This window comes from Panthera uncia, chromosome D2, assembly GCF_023721935.1.
Source record: "Panthera uncia isolate 11264 chromosome D2, Puncia_PCG_1.0, whole genome shotgun sequence".
NCBI classification, from domain to species: Eukaryota; Metazoa; Chordata; class Mammalia; order Carnivora; family Felidae; genus Panthera; species Panthera uncia.
This window is the reverse complement of record NC_064818.1, coordinates 59,066,010-59,085,642: the sequence shown is the minus strand read 5'-3', so window position 1 is coordinate 59,085,642 and position 19,633 is coordinate 59,066,010. Positions and strand designations below refer to the sequence as shown.

General features: G+C 40.7%; 1 protein-coding gene across 3 annotated transcripts; it reads right to left on the bottom strand.

The window, feature by feature from the left end:
* Window positions 1–259: 259 nt before the first annotated feature.
* BORCS7 (BLOC-1 related complex subunit 7) lies at window positions 260–18,731 on the bottom strand. Of its 3 annotated transcripts, none has more exons than XM_049645677.1 (5): window positions 18,465–18,731; window positions 10,726–10,788; window positions 10,569–10,612; window positions 9,590–9,610; window positions 260–1,604 (listed from the first exon to the last, which is right to left on the bottom strand). In XM_049645677.1, the coding sequence occupies exons 1-5, from the start codon at window positions 18,600–18,602 to the stop codon at window positions 1,463–1,465; spliced, it is 408 nt and encodes a 135-aa protein (XP_049501634.1). In that variant the 5' UTR covers window positions 18,603–18,731; the 3' UTR covers window positions 260–1,462. The 3 variants fall into 3 exon arrangements, with proteins under 3 accessions (XP_049501634.1, XP_049501636.1, XP_049501635.1); XM_049645679.1 differs by lacking the exon at window positions 260–1,604 and adding an exon at window positions 6,587–8,091 and having other exon boundaries at window positions 9,574–9,610; window positions 18,465–18,722; XM_049645678.1 differs by lacking the exon at window positions 260–1,604 and adding an exon at window positions 6,587–8,091 and having other exon boundaries at window positions 18,465–18,691.
* Between the last annotated feature and the right edge of the window lie 902 nt (window positions 18,732–19,633).

Below are 19,633 nucleotides of genomic sequence, written 5' to 3'. Positions count from 1 at the left end.
CTTCTGGACCCAGTTAGTCTTTCCAACCGGAAAGAGGAGATTGCTATTAACTAGTATCTTCCTTTATTGCTCCGCTGTGATTTTCGTGTTGTAAACCTCCTATGCAGACTTAAATGAACACCCACATGATTTTTGCCCCTGTGGGGAATGGAAATCACCTATTCTCAATCTTTTTTTTTTTTTTAACTTAAGTCTAGTTGACGTACAATGTTATGTAAGTGTCAAGTGTACAACTTAGTGATCCCACAATTCCCCAAGTTACACACTACTCACCACAAGCGTAGCCAACATCTGTCACCAGTTATTAAAATACTATTGACCGTTTGCCCTATCCTGTACTTTTCATCCCCATGGCTTACTCATTCTACAGCTGTAAAATGTTTGTACCTCTTAATCCCCTTCACCTATTTTGCCCATTTTTTTTTTTTAGATCCCCCATATAAAAGGATTATATGGTATTTATCTTACTCTGCCTGACTTATTTCACTTGGCATAATACCCCTGGGTCCCCATCATGTTGTTGCAAATAGCAAGATCTCAATCCGTTTTATGGTTGCATATTTCATTATATACACATACACACGTATATATGTATATATACACATATACATATGTGTCTATCTTTTCTTCATCCATTCATTGATGGACCTTAGATTGCTTCCATACTTTGGCTATTATACATAATGCTTCAGTAAACATAGGGGTACACGCGTCTTCTCAAATTAGTTTTCATTTCCTTTGGGTAAATACCCAGCAGTGGCATTACTAGATTACATGGTATTTCTATTTTTAATTTTTTGAGGAACTCCCATACTATTTTCCACAGTGGCTGCACCAATTTACATTCCCATCAACATTGCATGAGGGTTTCCTTCTCTCCACATCCTTGCCAGCACTCGTCATTTCTTGTTCTTTTGATATTAGTCATTCTGACTGGTGTGAGATAGTGTCTCCTTGTGTTGGTTTTTTTATGTGTATATTTTTTAATGTTTATTTGTTCTTGAGCGATAGAGATGGTGTGAGCAGGGGAGGGACAGAGAGAGAGGGAGACACAGAATCCGAAGCAGGTTCCAGGCTCTGAGCTGTCAGCACAGAGCCTGATGCGGGGCTTGAACCCACAAGCCACAAGATCACGACCTGAGTCGAAGTCAGATGCTTAACTGACTGAGTCACCCAGGTGCCCCTCATTTTGGTTTTGATTTGCATTTCCCTAATGATGCGTCAGGATGAGCACCTTTTCATGTGTCTGTCGGCCATCTGTATGTTTTCTTTGGAGAAACGTCTGTTCAGGTACTCTACCCATTTTTTACACAGATTATTCTCAATCTATTTTGAAAGTCAGGTTTATTGAGATATAATTTACATTCAGTAAAATTCAACTTTCTCTAGCATACAGTTCTGTGAGTTCTGACATACACATGACAATCAAGACTCTCACACCCAAAAGACTTTTTTAAAATACTTATTTATTTTGAGAGAGAGAGAGAGAGTGTGTGAATATGCAAGTGTGGGAGCGGCAAAGAGGGAGGATCCCGAGCAGGCTGCTCTCAGCACAGAGCCCGACGAGGGGCTTGATCTCATGAGCTGTGAGATCATGACCTGAGCTGAAAACAAGAGTCAGATGCTTAACCGAGACAGACACCCAGGCACCCCTCACCCCCAAAATATCTTTGTGCCCCTTTGTAGTAAATCCCCTCCTCTCCCCACCAGCTCCTAAACAACCACAATTGTTTTCTCCCTCCTCTTCCAGAATGCCATGGAATCATCATGTACGTAGCAGTTCTGTTTTGTATCATATTTAGGAAAACAACTTTTCTAAGTGCATTTTAACCTCTAGTCATTTTTAGTCAATGCACTTGTGTTTCCCCAGTATTGTTATTCCATCCTGAAGAAAGTTTTTTCTTCCTCCCCTATATTGAACAACAATGAGTTTGAACTGCGTGGTCCACCTCTATGTAGATTTTCTTGGTAAGTACAGTATGTAAACGTATTTTCTCTCTTGCAATTTTTTTTTAATGTTTATTTTTGAGAGCAGGTGGAGGGGCAGAGAGAGAGTGGGACAAAGGATCCGAAGCAGGCTCTGTGCCGACAGCAGAGAGCCTGATGCAGGGCTCAAAGTCAAGAACCATGAGATCATGACTTGAGCCGAAGTCAGACATTTAACTGATTAAGCCACCCAGGCAACACTCTTGTAACTTTCTTAATAACATCTTCTTTTTTCTCTAGCTTACTTCATTGTAAATACAGTATATAATACATATAACATATAAAATATGTGGTAATTGTTTACATTATTGATAAGGCTTCTGGTCAATAGTAGGCTATTAGTAGTTAAGTTTTTGGGGAGTCAAAAGTTACATGCAGATTTTCTACTGTGCAGGTCTCGGCACCCCAACCATCATGTTGTGCAAGGTATTCATCTATCTTACCTCCTTTTGTGGTTGTAACAAGCATTTCTATTCATTAGGATAGTAAGGAGATACGGAGATCTAAATTGAACATTTACCATGATATACTCACTTTTCAATCTCATCTGCTAATAACAGTCTCCCTGGTGTCAATGAGTTGTTGTTAAATGTTAATAGGAAAGTGTTGTATTTTGACATTTTTAACAAATTAAACCCGTGAAAACGATCCTCGTTGGAATATTTTTATAGCTTAGAATATTTCCAACTATTAAGTGTGTAAAAATGAGTGTCTCTATAGGTGTCAGTTTCTTGGCACTCATGTAATGGTAAAAACACTCAATAATAGTTTTCAATATACGGTCTCCATAAAATGAGCCCCTTTAGGGAAAGCAGTCACTTTCTCACTCATTGTTAAAATGCTATCTTTATCTTGAAGGGAGAGATTAATGGGAGTTGAGGAAAGGGCTTTACCATTTTCCACTTGTTCACTCACGGTACTTTAATGTATTATCTTCAACTTACGGTTATTTACAAGAATCATCTGATAAACCTTAATCCACTTCACCACACACAGATAAATCACAAGAAAGCAAACCGCCATCAACTTAAATTGGGTTATTCCCAATTTCCCCTCAGGTATCTAGGGTGCAGCACTGATTTGGGACCATAGTGCTTGCAGCCCTAGTTCATTCTGATTGGTCAGGGCATCAGCCACAGTTCTTTTTTGTTTGTTTGTTTTTTAATATCACCCCTGCTAAGTAACAGGCCTAGTGTAGATCAGTATGTTATGGAGATGAAATCAGACCTCTCATATCAAGCCATATTTTTTTTTCATTTTTTTTTTTAACGTTTTTATTTATTTTTGAGACAGGGAGAGACAGAGCATGAACAGGGGAGGGTCAGAGAGAGGGAGACACAGAATCTGAAACAGGCTCCAGGCTCTGAGCGGTCAGCATAGAGCCCCACGCGGGGCTCGAACTCACAGACCGTGAGATCATGACCTGAGCCGAAGTCGGCCATTTAACCGACTGAGCCACCCAGGCGCCCCTCAAGCCGTATTTTAAATATTAGCAAAAGCTAAGTTTCTTAAGATAAAAACATAGACATAGACATTTTTGTCTATGTAAAGATACATAGACATTTTTGTATTTTCTTCCCTTGCCTCCAAGGACGGCCTTGCACATACGTCCACATACCCCACCTTGGAAGTTACTGGTCTGACAATTACAGAATGGTCCAGAGAGGCAGATTTTCAAAATGGCCAGCATCCCTCAGTAAAGGCTTCCCCAAAATTGGATGTTTACTTGCTAGAAATGCAACTGCAGGGGTAAATGGTAAAGTACTTCCAACATGCTTTCCTTTGTATTATGTTAAATACTAGAAATGACAAGTAGCACCCTTGTTTCTATTTATAAGGAAAGTAGCAGATGATAGAGCTAGACTAGTACTCAAAAGGCCTATCACCAAACTCGGTGACTTTGGGTGAATCATTTCCTGTCCCCGGTCATGTTTTTCATTTGTAAAACCTGGGGCTGAATTCAATCACTTTTGAGGACCTGTACAGCTCTAAGATTCTGGGGTTCTATGATTCTTCTTCACCAAATATTACATGTTGGTTCATTAGAAAGAACTCTTTGGAGAGAAAAAAAATTTTATATAGTTTTAATTAGAAATAGAAGTTAATTTTTTCCAATGCCTTTTGGTGTATATTACAGTGATACACGATTTAATGTTTCTTATTAACGTAATGTGTTTTGCAGCTGTTACATCAACTTCATAATTCTGGAATTATCTTAGCAATTCTTCAAAAATATTTCTCTGTTCAATTTTTCTGAGATATTATTAGGATTTTTGCATCAATGTTCATAAATAAGAATCTCCCAAATTTTCTTATTTTACTTTATTTTTTTAAAATTTCTTAATGTTTATTTATTTTTGAGAGAGGCAGAGACAGAATGCAAGTGGGTTAGGGGCAGAGAGAGAGGGAGACACAGAATCCGAAGCAGGCTCCAGGCTCTGAGCTGTCAGCACAGAGCCCGACGCGGGGCTCAAACTCACAAACCAAGAGATCATGACCTGAGCCGAAGTCGGACGCTCAACCAACTGAGCCACCCAGGTGCCCCTATTTTACTTAAATTTTTAAAATTGAAAGTCATAGTGGCACCTGGCTGCCTCAGTTGATAGAGCATGTGACTCTTGATCTCAGGATTGTAGGTTGGAACCTTATGCTGGGTGTAGAGACTACTTAAAAATAAAACCTTTAAAAATAAATTAACATAAAAATGAAAGTCATATTTACTTCAGCCAATGAACTGAGTATCTTACTATCATTTTCTATACTTTGGCAGTATATGGAAGTTCTTTGATAGTTTGGAAAAGTCTCAGGAAAGCTATCACTAGCAAATGACTTTTTTTTCTTTTTAAAAATTTTTTAAGTAAGCTCTGGTCCCAGTGTGGGGCTCGGACTCACAACCCCAAGATCAAGAGTCGCATGCTCTGCCAACTGACCCAGCCAGGTGCCCCCGGACATATTCTCCTTTAAATGTCAGTTTTGTAATATTACAGCTTTATAAGGAACCAGACATTTTGATACTAGTAATCAAATTTTTAGCATCAAGCTGATAAATCATGCGTTTACAATCTAATTGATGTATTCTACGTACCTCCCATCCAATAAAAAATTTACTAATTTGTACTTTTATGATTGAGCTGATACTTTACCAATTTAATTTTTTTTAAGATTTTATTTTTAAGTAGTCTCCACACCCAAGGCTCAACCTTTCAACCCCGAGATCAAGAGTCGCATGCTCCAGTCACTGAGCCAGCCAGGTGCCCTGATACTTTACCAATTTAATCTATAAGCATCAATTAATGACATATATTTCTCAAATTTTTTATCATGCATGCTTGGTTTTCTTATTCTATTTTGATTTCCTAAGTTCTAACCACAAACCTCTTAAAAAAAAAAAAATTTCCACCCTTATCCCTAAAATAGAGCTATAAAGCATGATTTTTTTACTTTACAGCACAGCTTAGGTATCGTCACATAAATTTTCTTGCATAGAATTTGAGTTTTCACTATTTAAAAAATATTATCCTCCAACATATTCTCTATACCCGAGATTTAAAAAAATTTTGGCAGGGGTTGGGGGCGCCTGGGTGGCTCAGTCGGTCAAGCATCTGACTTCAGCTCAGGTCATGATCTCTCCGTTCATGAGTTCAGGCGCCAGGTCCTCTCTTCTGACAGCTCAGCGCCTGGAGCCTGTTTCGGATTCTGTGTCTCCCTCTCTCTCTGTCCCTCCCCCCACTCACGTTCTGTCTCTCTGTCTCTGAAAAATGAATAACCCTTAAAAAATAAAAAAAATATAGGATTTTACCCAAGGGATACAGGAGTACTGATGCATAGGGGCACTTGTACCCCAAGGTTTATAGCAGCACTCTCAACAATAGCCAAATGATGGAAAGAGCCTAAATGTCCATCAACTGATGAATGGATAAAGAAATTGTGGTTTATATACACAATGGAGTACTATGTGGCAATGAGAAAGAATGAAATATGGCCTTTTGTAGCAACGTGGATGGAACTGGAGAGTGTGATGCTAAGTGAAATGAGCCATACAGAGAAAGACAGATACCATATGGTTTCACTCTTATGTGGATCCTGAGAAACTTAACAGAAACCCATGGGGGAGAGGAAGGAAAAAAAAAAAAAAAGAGGTTAGAGTGGGAGAGAGCCAAAGCATAAAAGACTGTTAAAAACTGAGAACAAACTGAGGGTTGATGGGAGGTGGGAGGGAGGGGAGGGTGGGTGATGGGTATTGAGGAGGGCACCTTTTGGGATGAGCACTGGTTGTATGGAAACCAATTTGACAACAAATTTCATATATTGAAAAATTAATTAATTAATTAATTAAATTAAATTAAATAAATTTTTAATGTTTATTTTTGAGACAGAGAGAGACAGTGTGTGACCAGGCGAGGGACAGAGAAAGGAAGACACAGAATCCGAAGCAGGCTCCAGGCTCTGAGCTGTCAGCACAGAGCCCGACACGGGGCTCAAACTCACCGCAAGATCATGGCCTGAGCCGAAGTCTGACGCTTAACCAACTGAGCCACCCAGGTGCCCCATATTTATTTTTAATTTCTGCACTAGATATGGCCTCCAGCAAAATGTTGAATAGAAACAGTGTTGGTAACATCCTCCAATAATGCTTCAAATGTCTTACTCTTTTTTTTAAATGTATTTATTTTTGAGGAAGAGAGAGGGAACAGGGCAGGGACAGAGAGAGAGGGAGACAGATAATTCCAAGCAGGCTCGCAGTGTTGGCTCTATTCCATGAACCATGAGATTAAACCTGAGCCAAAATCAAGAGTCAGATGCTCAGCCAACTGAGCCACCCAGGCACCCCTCAAATGTTTTACTCTTAACATGACATTTGCTGGAAATTTGTGATCCTTCTTTTTGAAGGTGAACTGAGCCCATTTACATTTAATAATTGTAATGAGTGTTTACTGAATGAATAGCATAACTGAATTCCTTCATATCTAGTTTTTTTCTTTTACTTTAAATTAATGTGTATAGGTAAAATGAGGAATAAATACAATCTAATATGATTAGCTGGCTCGATATACAATATGAATTAAATTGGACTCTTATTTGCTTTTTTTTTTCTTTCAGTGAAGACACCAGTTTCCTGTCAGCTTTCTCCCAATTCCTTAGTGAAGAACTAACTAGAACATGATAGAGTCCCATTTAAAATTCAAACAAAGCAAAGACATTCAAAGGCAATGCCTTTTAGTAAGATGAGTTAAATAAACATGGGTAAGTATCTGAAAACATAAGGTTTTCACCATGGCACAACCCTATGCTGCAATCATTCCCAGTAATTCAACTGCCTTTGCATTTGGCAGTAATGTTCTACAAGTGAATTTGCTGATGACTAGCAAAATTTTTAAATGAACCCAAGGCCAATTAATCAAAAGTAATAACAAAGAAATTCTAGGAATACAAGTCAAGGGAGGAGACTGCAGCTGGCCAGATATGATACCATTTGCCTACCTTTCATTCAGGAATTTGCTACAATGAATAAAATAAGTATTTCCTCTGAGTGGGAAGGGAAGGGAAGGGAAGGGAAGGGAAGGGAAGGGAAGGGAAGGGAAGGGAAGGGAAAGAACAGGTATTACCTATTACCATTTCTGAATGTATGATTAAAAGAAAAAAAGTCTTTAAAAAAGAATATTAATTAGTCCTATGTTTTCACAATAGAATCCCTAATTCTGAATTTAAAACATTATTCAATATTTGCTTAAGGATCATATTTAGTTGATGTGGCTTTTGACATATAAAAGTTCTAGGGGAAAAACTAAGACCTCTTGTAATTTTACTTTAACATCAAACTAAACAGAGCAATTAAAAAATTCAATAAGACCATGGGTTACTCTGCTTCAAGAAGTACTTCCAAAATTCAACCACCTAGCTTCTTTCAGGAGGAATTATACACCATCACAAATCTGTTCTAACTTAACTTTTGGAGAAGAAAATGGAAAGTCAAACCCATAGCACAGTGGTTAAGTAAAAGATTTCCTTCTCAGTGTCGGCACAGAAGTGCTTTTGCCCTCTTACAAGCTGCACTATTTCAGCAGATGATTCAGCTGGTCCTGTAGATCAGAAGACTGCTCAACACTAGAAATCAGAAAAGAGAAAAAGGTTTATCTGGAATGAGCAATAAAGACCTCTCTTTTTCAGTTTGTACTTTAACACAGAAGTACTCCCGAAGCTAAATCAAAATTTATATTGGTCCTCTAGGGTCCCAGAAATTTAAACTATGAAAAAAAAGGTTTGTAAAAAAAAAAAAAAGAAAAGAAAAGAAAAAAAAAAGGGTTTGTAAAACCAGTTAGAGATAACCGATGTTATAAGGGACAGATTTAATCCACTCAAAAAAACAAGACTGTTTACTGACTTCAGCACATTTAATTTACTTAATGAATATTATCAATGTAGAAGGTTTTCTATTCATTAAGCGTGGCTTCTACACGTTGTAATTTTTAGAAAGCCTTTACTAGCAGTGAATTGACCTACTGTATACCTTTGAAATATACAGTCGACCCTTGAACAACATAGGGGATATATAGGCGCTGATATCCTGCACAGTCAAAATCAGTATATAACCCGACTCCCCCAAAACTTAACTACTAATAGCCTATTGTGGACCAGAAGCCATACTGGTAACAGAAACAGTCAATTAACACATATGTTGTATATGTATTATATACTACACTGTTATAATAAAGTAAGCTAGAGAAAAAATGTTATTAAGACAATCATAAGGGGATGTGTAGGTGGCTCAGTTAGTTAAGCATCCGACTCTTGATTTCAGCTCAGGTCATGATCTCACATCTCGTGAGTTCTGAGCTGACAGTGCAGAGCCTGCTTGGGACTCTCTCTTTTCTCTCTCTCTGCCTCTCCCTCAAAAATGAATGAATGAATGAATGCATGAATGAATGAATGAATGAAAGGACGGAAGGAAGAGGAAGGAAGAATAAGAAAGAGAAAGAAAGAAAGAAAGAAAGAAAGAAAGAAAGAAAGAAAGAAAGAAAGAAAGAAAGAAAAAGGAAGGAAGGAAGGAAGGAAGGAAGGAAGGAAGGAAGGAAGGAAGGAAGGAATGGAAGGAAATCATAAGGAAGACAGGGCACCTGGGTGGCTCAGTCGGTTAAGCATCTGACTCTTGGTTTCAGCTCAGGTCATGATCTCATGACAGAGATCGAGCCCTGAGTCAGGCTCTGTGTTCATGGAGAGCCTGCTTAAGATTCTCTCCCTCCCTCTCCCTCTGCTCTTCCCCCCACTGGCACACTTGCTCTCTATCTCTCACACACAAAATAAAAATAATATTTAAAAAAAAAAAAGAAAATCATAAGAGAAAATACATTTACAATACTATATTGTATTTATAAAAAAAAATCTGTGTGTAAGTGGAACTGTGTAATTCAAACCTATATTGTTCAAAGGTCAACTGTACTGTCTTCTTTATACCCCGAATAAGCTATCCCAGAGCATATGTCAATTTAAGGGCATATGTCAACCAGAGTTTCACACTGATCCTCAGCCCGCAAGTAGAATTCCCTGCAGCCTGCTTTAGTTGCTGCTCCCTGCTCCCAAATCCCCTACCTTTGGGGTTACTTACTTCTTCTGAATAGCTTCTTGCCTAAATCAGAAAAGGAAAGAGGAAAATAAACATAAAAAATCTCAGAAGACTAGTGCAACTTCTGGCTAGATATACACAGGCAGAATAAATCTCCAGCTTCTGTCACATTCTGGATTTCTGTTCATTCTAGCCTAAGACTGTGTTCTTGAAGCTCTGTTCAACATCTGAGTGCAGGGTTGCTAAAAAGAAGGATTCTAAACCTAAACAGGTAACGATACCCTATCAGATCAAGGGAGGTGGTGCAAAAACCATGCACGTGCATGGCTCACGTTCAGTCCGCAATGTGCAACCTAGTGGTCACACACCTGATATGCGCACACCCCAAGAACGAACATTTAGCTGCCTAAATATCAAGGGTTGAACTCTTAACCGTACAGTAGGTACATAAGTATAATATCAACTATATAAAATATAAAGCAAAATTAAATATGACGAAAAGCTAACTATAATTTTATCCAAAATTACAACAGAGAAGGGGTTCTCTATATTTCAAAGTCTCCGGGATCATTTATATGTAGCCGGGGCTGGGTCATACGTGAGACTATGGGATACAGGTCAGAGTTACACTTGATCCCCTAGTGCAAGAGCAGACTCCCCAGGAGAGACCTTGGGCATAGGGAATCAACAAATACCGACTCGGTGCCTATTGGGTGCCAGGCACTGTGCTAATGTGGTCCTGGTGTGGGCCCTGCCCTCAGGGGGCTTACAGTCTCTCCCTCTGAGGAGCCCTCAAAGAGATACAGAGAGGCTCACCAGAGGTAGTTCCTGTTCTTGATCTCACCCCACACCCCAACCTCTTCTGCAGTCTCAGCCGTCTTTTCCAGAAGGAGCTCATCCTTGACTAACCCCACTTTTACTCCTGCCTTCACAGGAAAATGTGCTGAAGAACAAAGGCCACAGGGGGCAGCCTGAGGATAATGATTTTGTAGCAAGTAGTCACTGGAGAGGGCATACTCACTGGTATTGGAGATGTGTTGTTATTATTGCCATTTTCCTTAAACTCTGCATTAAAAAACAACAACACACACAAAAAAGAGAAATATATACATTCCATTTCCTGTAGCCACACAAATTATGTATATCAAACCCAAATCATAAAAGGAAGTGTTTCTTACATCTTCTGAGTGCAAGATGGCATCTTCCTGTAGTACCATGTTTCGAGCTGCCTGACCTAGCAGCTGGAAGACAAAAATAAAGTGGTAATCAAAATCTCCGAACTTCCTGTCATCTTCTCTCTGCAGCTGTTACACCGCCGCCCTCTCTCCTCCCCTCCCCGCCCCCCACAATTACAAAAACTCCAAATGTAACAGGATAATTTTCCATTTGTTCGCGTTGAAAATCCAACTTCATGGTCACTCTGGCCATTGTGGCATGGGCTCCACCTCTTTTCCACCTCTGAGATCAAGAGCTCCAGAACTGCAGAGCTCCTCGCGTACCTTCTTAGCCAAGTGCCGAAAGAAATCTGCAAAGAAAACTTTGGCTCCACAGGCCCAGTGAGAACTTAACCTTTTGGTTTCTTAAAGACAAATCTGAGATGTGGGCTGGAGTGAGGGGGCAGCAACTAGGGTAGAGCTAAAAAGGATAGTAAGAATACAGCTGTTTAGAAATGCAATGAGAGACACAGAACAAAAAAGGCCTTACAAGAAGCTCAGGGCTGAAACGGGAAAGCATCCCACGAAGGATGGCTGACAGGCCAGGCAGAGACAAGGAGAAATGTAACTACACTTACGGTGGGCACAACTATAGGCATAGTTGCAAATCACTGTGTTGTAAACTTGAAACTAATGTAACATTGTATGTCAACTATATTTCAATTAGAAGGGAGAGAGAGAAAGCGGAAGGAAGGAAGGAAGGAAGGAAGGAAGGAAGGAAGGAAGGGAGGGAAGGAAGGAGGGAGGAAGAAGAAGGGTAGGGGAAGAAAGGAAGGGGAAGGGGAAGGGAAGGGAAGAAGGAAAGGGAAGGGAAGGGAAGGGAAGGGAAGGGAAGGGACGGGAAGGAGGGAGGGAGGGAGGGAGGGAGGGAGGGAGGGAAGAAGGAAGGAAGGAAGGAAGGAAGGAAGGAAGGAAGGAAGGAAATAAATGTGGATGCAGATTTTGATGAGTTCCCATAGCTGATAGCTGGGCCCTGACAGCACAAAAGCTGAGCTCTGATTTGGATGGGTGGCCTGTGGCTACAAAGATGTGACTCAGTGGGCACTGAGAGCCAAGAGGAGATCGACAGAACTTTCTGGCCTATTGTCGCACCCTGTTCCTGGAAGACATTAAGTCCAACCACATAAGAAGAGCTACTACTATGTGTCCTACCCACTGTCCCTGTTCCCTTGGGTCAGAGAGATTCTGATGAAAAGTGGACCAATGACCTCAAATTCACCAGGAGCACCAGCCCTGCTACAGCTCCCAGATAATTTCCCCCACAGCAACTGTTATTTATCTCCATTTTTGTTTTAAAATTAATAAACCTTTATGTGCTTCTAAAGTCAAAGCAGTAAAGTAAGACCTTCCATCCCTGTCCCTTCCCCTCTCCATTCTCTCTCCCCTACGCATCAATATTTTTTTTAGGGACACCTGGCTGGCTCAGTTGGTGGAACATGTGACTCTTGATCTCAGGGTTGTGAGTTCAAGTTCCATGCTGGGCAAGGAGCCTACTCAATTTTTTAAAAATGTGTGTGTGTGTGTGTGTGTGTGTGTGTGTGTGTGTGTGTGTTTTAGTTTTGGGTTTATCTTCCCATTGTTTCTTTTTAAAAGTGGACATATGTATATAATCTCCTCTCCTTACTTAGAATGTAACCTTCTACATGCACTCTTCTCTGCCCTGCTATTTTCACTTGAAAATATATGTTGAGACAGATCTGCAGCAACATATACCGCATCTGCGCATTGTTCTTCTACGGCTGCAGAGTACTCCACTCCGCAGATGTCCCTGTAAGCCGGGAGCCTGGGTGGCTCAGTCAGTTGAACATCTAACTCTTGATCTCGGCTCAGGTCATGATCCCAGCATCATGGGACCAAGTCCAGTGTCAGTCTCTGCACTGAGCGTGGAGCCTGTTTGAGATTCTCTCCCTCTCCCCCCCTGCCCCTCTCCCCTGCTCGTGTGCTCTCTCTCTAAAATGTCAGTGAGTGAGTGAGTAAATAAAGAAAGAAATACAGAAATGTCACTGTAAGATTATTCAACTAGTCGTCTGGGGTAGACTTTGGAGCTATTTCCAGTCTTTGCTATTATAAGCAGCGTTACAAAAAATATCTTATATATCTTGGTGTCTTTTTGCTATAGTATCTTTGGGACAGACTCACAGAATCATGACTGTGATTGCTGGATCAGAGGGTTTTAGTTTTGCTACACACTGCCAAATTCCCCTCCATTAGGGTTATACCGTTTTGCATCCCCATCTACAATGTATCAGAGTGCCTGTTCCCTCCCTATGACCACTTTTAAGTGGCAAATTCCAAAGTCCTACAGATGGGAGACAGTGACTGACAAACTGATGGCAGAAAGACAAGGTTCGAACAGAATCTTCCTCATTCATTCACTCAGTCAGTCACCGCATGTTTATTAAGTGCTCAGATCCACCAGGGAGAGAGACAGCCCCTGTCCTCACAGGGCTCACAATGTGGTGTTACAAAGAAGACACAGGCACTACAATACCTTGTGGTAACTGCTTATGGGGAAACACCAGATGACCTGAGAGCATGGGGGGGGGGGTGTCTGACCCATTACAGGGGCAGAAGTTCAGGGAGGACCTCCTAAAAGAAGTGACTTCTAAGCTGAGACTAAAGGTCCAGCCTCATCGGATTTACTGTGTTTGAAGTGTTGCTAGCAGGATGGAGTGGAGTGGGGACTGAAGGCAGAGAGACTGGTTGGAAGAACGCTGCCATAGTCTAGGCAAGCAAGGAAAGCAGCCTGAGCCACGGAAGTGGCAGTTAAAGGGGGTGGGAGGAGCGATCATTTAGAAGATAGACTTGAGGAGACTCACGATTTGTGGAATGCAGGAGCTGTTGCAGTGCAGGGCCAAGGCCCCTTCTCTGATGACAGATGCATCCACGGGCATTCTGCATCATTTTCTTGCATAAACCAACCACGCACATAACACATCATAACCCACCATCGAAGATGTCCGGTTTGGGCTTCTTTAAAGTGGAACAACGTCTTGAGTATTTCCCCCTAGGCTGTTACCATTGTTTTGTTCATAAGTAACTCAACAGCAATCTTAGCTATTCACCTTCAGCAAGTATTGTTACTGAGTTATTTGTTGGCTCCTCGTCTTCAACAAGATTTTTCAGCTTAGTTTTCATAGCAATACCATCCCTCTTTTTTTTTCATTCTAGTTAATCATTTTCCATATTATTGCATTAAATAATGTGGTTACAATAGTAGGCATACACCTTACACAGGTTTAGGATAAATACACCGGACCCTTTACTCAGCACACAACTGGACTGGAGGACACATGCAGGCACACACAGAAGGAGCGTCAGAGTCATATGCATTCATTGTGCTGAGGGCACAGGCTGGCACGTTCTTCCCCACTTGGTGCTCCGGCCACACTGGCCTCCTTGCACACCCTGCACACATTCCCATCTCAAGGCCTTTGCATTTGCCACTTATTCTACTTGGAACGCTCTGCCTCCAGCCGTCCACGTGGCTTGCTCCCTGACTTCATTCCAGTGTCTGCTCAAATGTCCCCTCCTCAGAGAGCCCTTCCCTGATCACCCGATTTAAGGAAAACCCTTTCATCACCCTCTACTCCCAGTTTAGTTTTCCTTCGTAATATTTACCACCACCTGATTTTTTGGTTCATTTGTTTATCTGTCTCTTCACTAAAATGTAAGCTTCCTAAGTACAGGGTCTGCTCCTTTTGTGTACCACTCTCTCCCTTACGCCTAGAATAGTTCCTGGCACATAGCAGACAATAAATATTGATTACATGAATGCTGTGGAAGGAGAGCTTTACACGTGGAAATTGTCAGTGAATCAAACAAAACAGCCACATGGAGACTGTTGAAAAGAGAAGCAATGCCCTAAGGGCCAAGAAGGATTGAAACTGAAAATCAGGCTGCATATCTACAATGAGACTAAGAGCTTCCTTTCCCTCAGGACTGACCCCAAGGAGGTGCCCTGTGGTTTTGAAACAATTTGGGCCACATGATATCAAATCAAAGAGATGGAGAAGAAAGTCTAAGGAACAGAAAGGAGTACCCTCCTGGAGAAGACAATTGCCACTAGACCCCAAAAAATCAGAGGCAGAGGTTGTTCTGTGAAAATAAACTGTAAACACTTAAGACATTGTTTCTCTAGGAGATTCAGTTCACTGAGCTCAAGACACTATCAAGAAAATGAAAAGGAAACTCACAGAATGGGAGAAAACATATGCAAATAATATCTGATAAGGGATTAACATTCAGAATACATGAAGAACTCCTACAGCTCAAATAAAAAATCCAATGTTGAAATGGACAATGGACCTTCATAGACATTTCTCCAAAGAAGACATACAAACGGCCAATAAGAATAAGAACCATGCTCAACATCACTAGTCTGGGGAAATGCAAATCAACACCACTTTATACCCATCAGGATGGCTATGATAAAAAATGAGGGGTGCCTGGGTGGCTCAGTCAGTTGAGCCTCTAACCCTCGATCCCAGGGTGATGGGATGGAGCCCCACGTCAAGCTCCACACTGAGCATGGAGCCTGCTTAAGATTCTCTCTCTCTTTCTCTCTCTCTCTCTCCCTCTGCCCCTCTCCCCTGCTCGTGCTATCTCTCTTTCTCTAAAAATAAACAGATAGATAGATAAAAATGGTACACTGTGCTGAACAGCATGGTGGTTCCTCAAAAAGTTAAACATAAAATTACCATGTGAATATGATCCAGCAATTATAATTCTAGGTAAATACCCTGAATAATTGGAAGCAGGGTCTCAAATAGATATTTATATGCACATGTCTACTGAAGCATAGTCACAAAGTCAAAAGGTAGACATAACACAAATCTCCATCACCAAATGAATGGATAAACAAAATGTGGTATATACATACAATGCAATATTATTCAGTCTTCAAAAGGAATAAAGTACAGTACTGATATATACTACAAAAAAAAAACAAAAAACAAAAAACCAAAGACAAAAAAAGAAAATCAATAAGATACTCCAAATTATCTATAGTCTAGTAAAGGAAATGGCAAAAATACGTAAGTAACTATATGAAAAGTCAATATGGTATGTGATAAGTACCATGTAAGAGATCCAATAAAAGGCAAAAGTCAGAGAATTGACAGATGATGAGTCAATCCTCACAGAAAGAGGGACTGATTTCAGTTTAATTCAATTCACACCACTCACTAAGCACCCACTCTAAATCTACTATGGAAGAATCTCATGTGAAAAACACACAAGGAGGAACAGAAAGGAGCAAGTGACATTAGGGTAGTCAATGGTGACACCATGGCTTTTTGGCCACTTAACCACCTCCTACCACATGAGAAGTGGTGCCCAAGATTGCGGGCCTACAACCAGTCTGCCTAGGTTTCAGCCTAGTTCTGCCCCTTCCTAGCTACTCTGTAACCTTGGTCAAATTAAATTCCTCTTTGTATCCTCTATGTAAGAAAAGTACCTCCTCTATGTAAATAAAGATTTGATGAATTAAGCTACATAAAACACAGCAATGTCCAGCACATGGTTAAGTTTATTATGATGAATATGGATGTTCAATACATATTGGTGGTTGGCAAGCCAAGAGAAAAGTAACATAAATTAAATCTCCTTTCGGCTTGCAGCCCACTGATAAGACACCTGAAACATGCAGAGCATGACCTTGCTCAAAGAACTCATGGCTACCTTACTTGCTTAATGTTTTTGTTTTATTAAAGACTAAAAGTAACCTTATCTTAACAGCAGCTGTCCCCTCAAGGTCCTGAAAGCCTTGCTTTCAAATTCCTTGGAGACTTATGCTATCCCCAACCCCCACTAACTTAAAAGTGTATTATCAGTCATCTCCTCACAACCCCAGTGCAGCTCTTTCTGCCCACGCATCCTGTCCCCGTGCTTTAACCCCGTGCTTTAATAAAATCACTTTTTTTTTGCACCAAAGACATCTCAAGAATTCTTTCTTGGCCATTTGCTCAAGCCATCAAATACATACTGGTGGCTAGCTATGAACACTATTGGGACGCCTGGGTGGCTCAGTCAGTTAAGCGTCCAACTTCAGCTCAGGTCATGATGTCACAGTTGGTGGGTTCGAGTCCCGCGTCAGGCTCTGTGCTGACAGCTCAAGCCTGGAGCCTGCTTCAGATTCTTTGCCTCCCTCTCTCTGCCCCTCCCCCACTCACACTCTCTCTCTCAAAAATAAACATTAAAAAAAAAAACTATGAACACTATTTTTTAAACTTATATATTTATACCTTGTTTCTCCTCCAAAAAGATTCAAGGCAATTTATACCTAATTGTGTTTGTGTGTGTATAGACTTTCCTCTGATACTGAATCCTAAAATGAGTATGTAATGTGTAACCTCACACAAAACATACTACCAAATCAGTGACTTCAATAATAGTATTCTAGTAAATGCTTCTTCATACAGTTGTTTCTTGTAGTCTCTATCAATCAAAGCTAAGGACATAAAATGAAAGGTAATTCTGTAAAGACAATTCTACTGGACCCTAAACTAATACGAATAAAGCTGCTATGAATATTCACATGCAAGTCCAAAAGCTTCTGGCCATATTATGCTTGTTACTACAATTACATAACTTAATAAAACAATATAGAAACTGATGAAATAGGAGTTAAAAGAGACAGAGTTACTATTATTATGAAAACTAAGTTGAAAATAAGCAATACTTGAAGATGAGCAGTTAAGATACTGCTATTGAGTTAATTATGAGCAAGACAATGGTAAAGGTCTATAGAAGAAATTCACAAATATCTAAAGACTTTGTACTCAGATTGTTTCACAGATGTATTCAAGATGTTGTTCCAGTTTAAACAAAACAAAACAGGAACTTAGATAAGACGTTATGTGCGTAACAAAATGAGAAACATGTAATCATTTCTCTTGGATAAAAACCTAGGAGTGGAATGGCTGAGCCATCAGAACCATTTTGTTTGTCCATTCACTTATCAATGGGCATTTGGGTTGTTTCCAGTTTGGAGCTATCACGGATAATGGTACTATGCACATGAACAAGTCTTTATGTGGACGTATATTTTCATTTCTCATGGGTGAATATCTAAGAGTACAATAAATAGGTCTTTTTTTTTTTTTTTTTTTTGGATACAAAGTGAACATACATAAAACTTTCTGGTGTGAAAAGTCATCATATGACTCCATTCATGGAAACAGCTAGAGGATGAAGGGGAAATCGGGGCAAAGGAGAAAGCTAATCTAAGAGACAGAAAACCAAGAATGTGGCCAGAAAGACAAATCAGAAAAGAACAAATCCATAGACGATCCACAAAAGTGTGGAAAGAATGTGAGATGTTGAGGGCAAAATCATGCTGAATTTGGGAGGCAGAAAGAGAAAGATCTTCCTTCCCTAGAAACAACCCCATGAAACAAATTAGGAACTGGCTGGGACCACTACCTTTTCCGCCGCCCTGTGGCAATCTCCACTTTACAGCGGATTCCCACCGGCCCATTTCTTTCCCTCCCTACAACGCTACTCCCACTGAGACTACACACCCCAGAATGCAACACGCGCCCTTCGCGAACGAGCTCTACTCCTCGGCAGAGCAGTTCACAGCCTACAATTCCCAGGAGGAAACGCGATTTCCAACTCCCCCCCCCCCCCCCCACTTCCCACAGCTATGGAAGACTCGGGGCCCCCGGGGTATCGGGCCGGAAAGTCCACTCTCAGCTCACCTCGGAGCTCCGGGAGCCCTTCAGCACCTGCTTAGTGAGCGCGATGACGTCCGTACCACAGGTGTTCACCTTCTCTGTGAGGAGCCCCTTCACAGACTGACCGAATCGCGCTTGAGAATCTGGCGTCCCAGTCGCCATCACTTCATCTGGTGAACGCCTCCTCCCGAGCGACGGCGAGTCGCTGGGGCCAAAAGAAACGCAAAGCGGAAGGAAGCGAGGTGGTGTCTCTTACCCCGTGGGAAAAGGAAGGAACGCATGCGCCTAGCGGAGGTTGACCTTAGCTAACTTTAAATCCATTTAAACTACTCAGGTGCACAAGAAAGACAAGGCCCAGGTGCACCTCTCTGGAGGGGATGGAAAACAATCTCAGTAAATCCATAGGTTAGAATCAGGAGCCCTGGATTACAGGCCTACTTCTGCCATTTAGTTGTGTGACTGCAGATTACTCAATCTTTGCGTTTTATGTTTATCAATAAGAAAAAAGTAACAATGTTCAAGTCTCCAAAGGGTTATGAGAATGAATTAAGATCATTTAGTTCAACTTTAGTAAAATTTCATGAACTAAATATCCAATTGGGTGCTAGGCTGAGGGTAGAGAAAAAAGATCCAGTCCTCGTCTCTGAGGAGCTCCCAGGCTGTGGGATGAGCCATGTAAACAGCTTAGAAATGAAGGAAGTGCTCAAAATCACTAGTAATTTTTGATGACAAATGATCCCTTTGTTCCATTAAAAGCAAACTGATCATCACCTTGGAAATGAATAACTGAAATGTTTCATGTAGCTCTATTTCTTCATTAGCTAATGCAGGAAAGATGAAAATGGTGTTATACTGCAAATTTCATTCAAAATAACCTGTACTCAGTATCAACATTACTTTCTCCTCCAAGTGTCTAGATTCATGTCTCTGTTGACTCTTTCATTTAATTCTTGTTCTTAATTTTACTGAGGTTTAATTTATGTGCAAGAACTATGTTTTTTAAAGTGTACAATTTGCAACCCCTATCAAAATAACACCAGCATTCTTCACAGAGTTAGAACAAACAATCCTAAAATTTGTGTGGAACCACAAAAGATGCCAAATAGCCAAAGCAATCCTGAAAACGAAAGCCAAACCTAGAGGCATCACAATTCCAGACTTCAAGCTGTATTACAAAGTTGTAATCATCAAGA

What these genes read in the sequence shown, in the direction of transcription:
- BORCS7 (XM_049645677.1), bottom strand. Translation starts at nt 18,602, where the DNA reads ATGGCGACTGGGACGCCAGATTCTCAAGCGCGATTCGGTCAGTCTGTG. An exon ending in AGGGCTCCCGGAGCTCCGAG is followed by an intron (nt 10,789 to 18,464) that starts GTGAGCTGAGAG and finishes TTTGTCTTCCAG; the next exon opens with CTGCTAGGTCAGGCAGCTCG. An exon ending in CAAGAAGCTATTCAGAAGAA is followed by an intron (nt 1,605 to 9,589) that starts GTAAGTAACCCC and finishes TCTTGTTTTCAG; the next exon opens with CTCAGGTCATGATCTCACAG.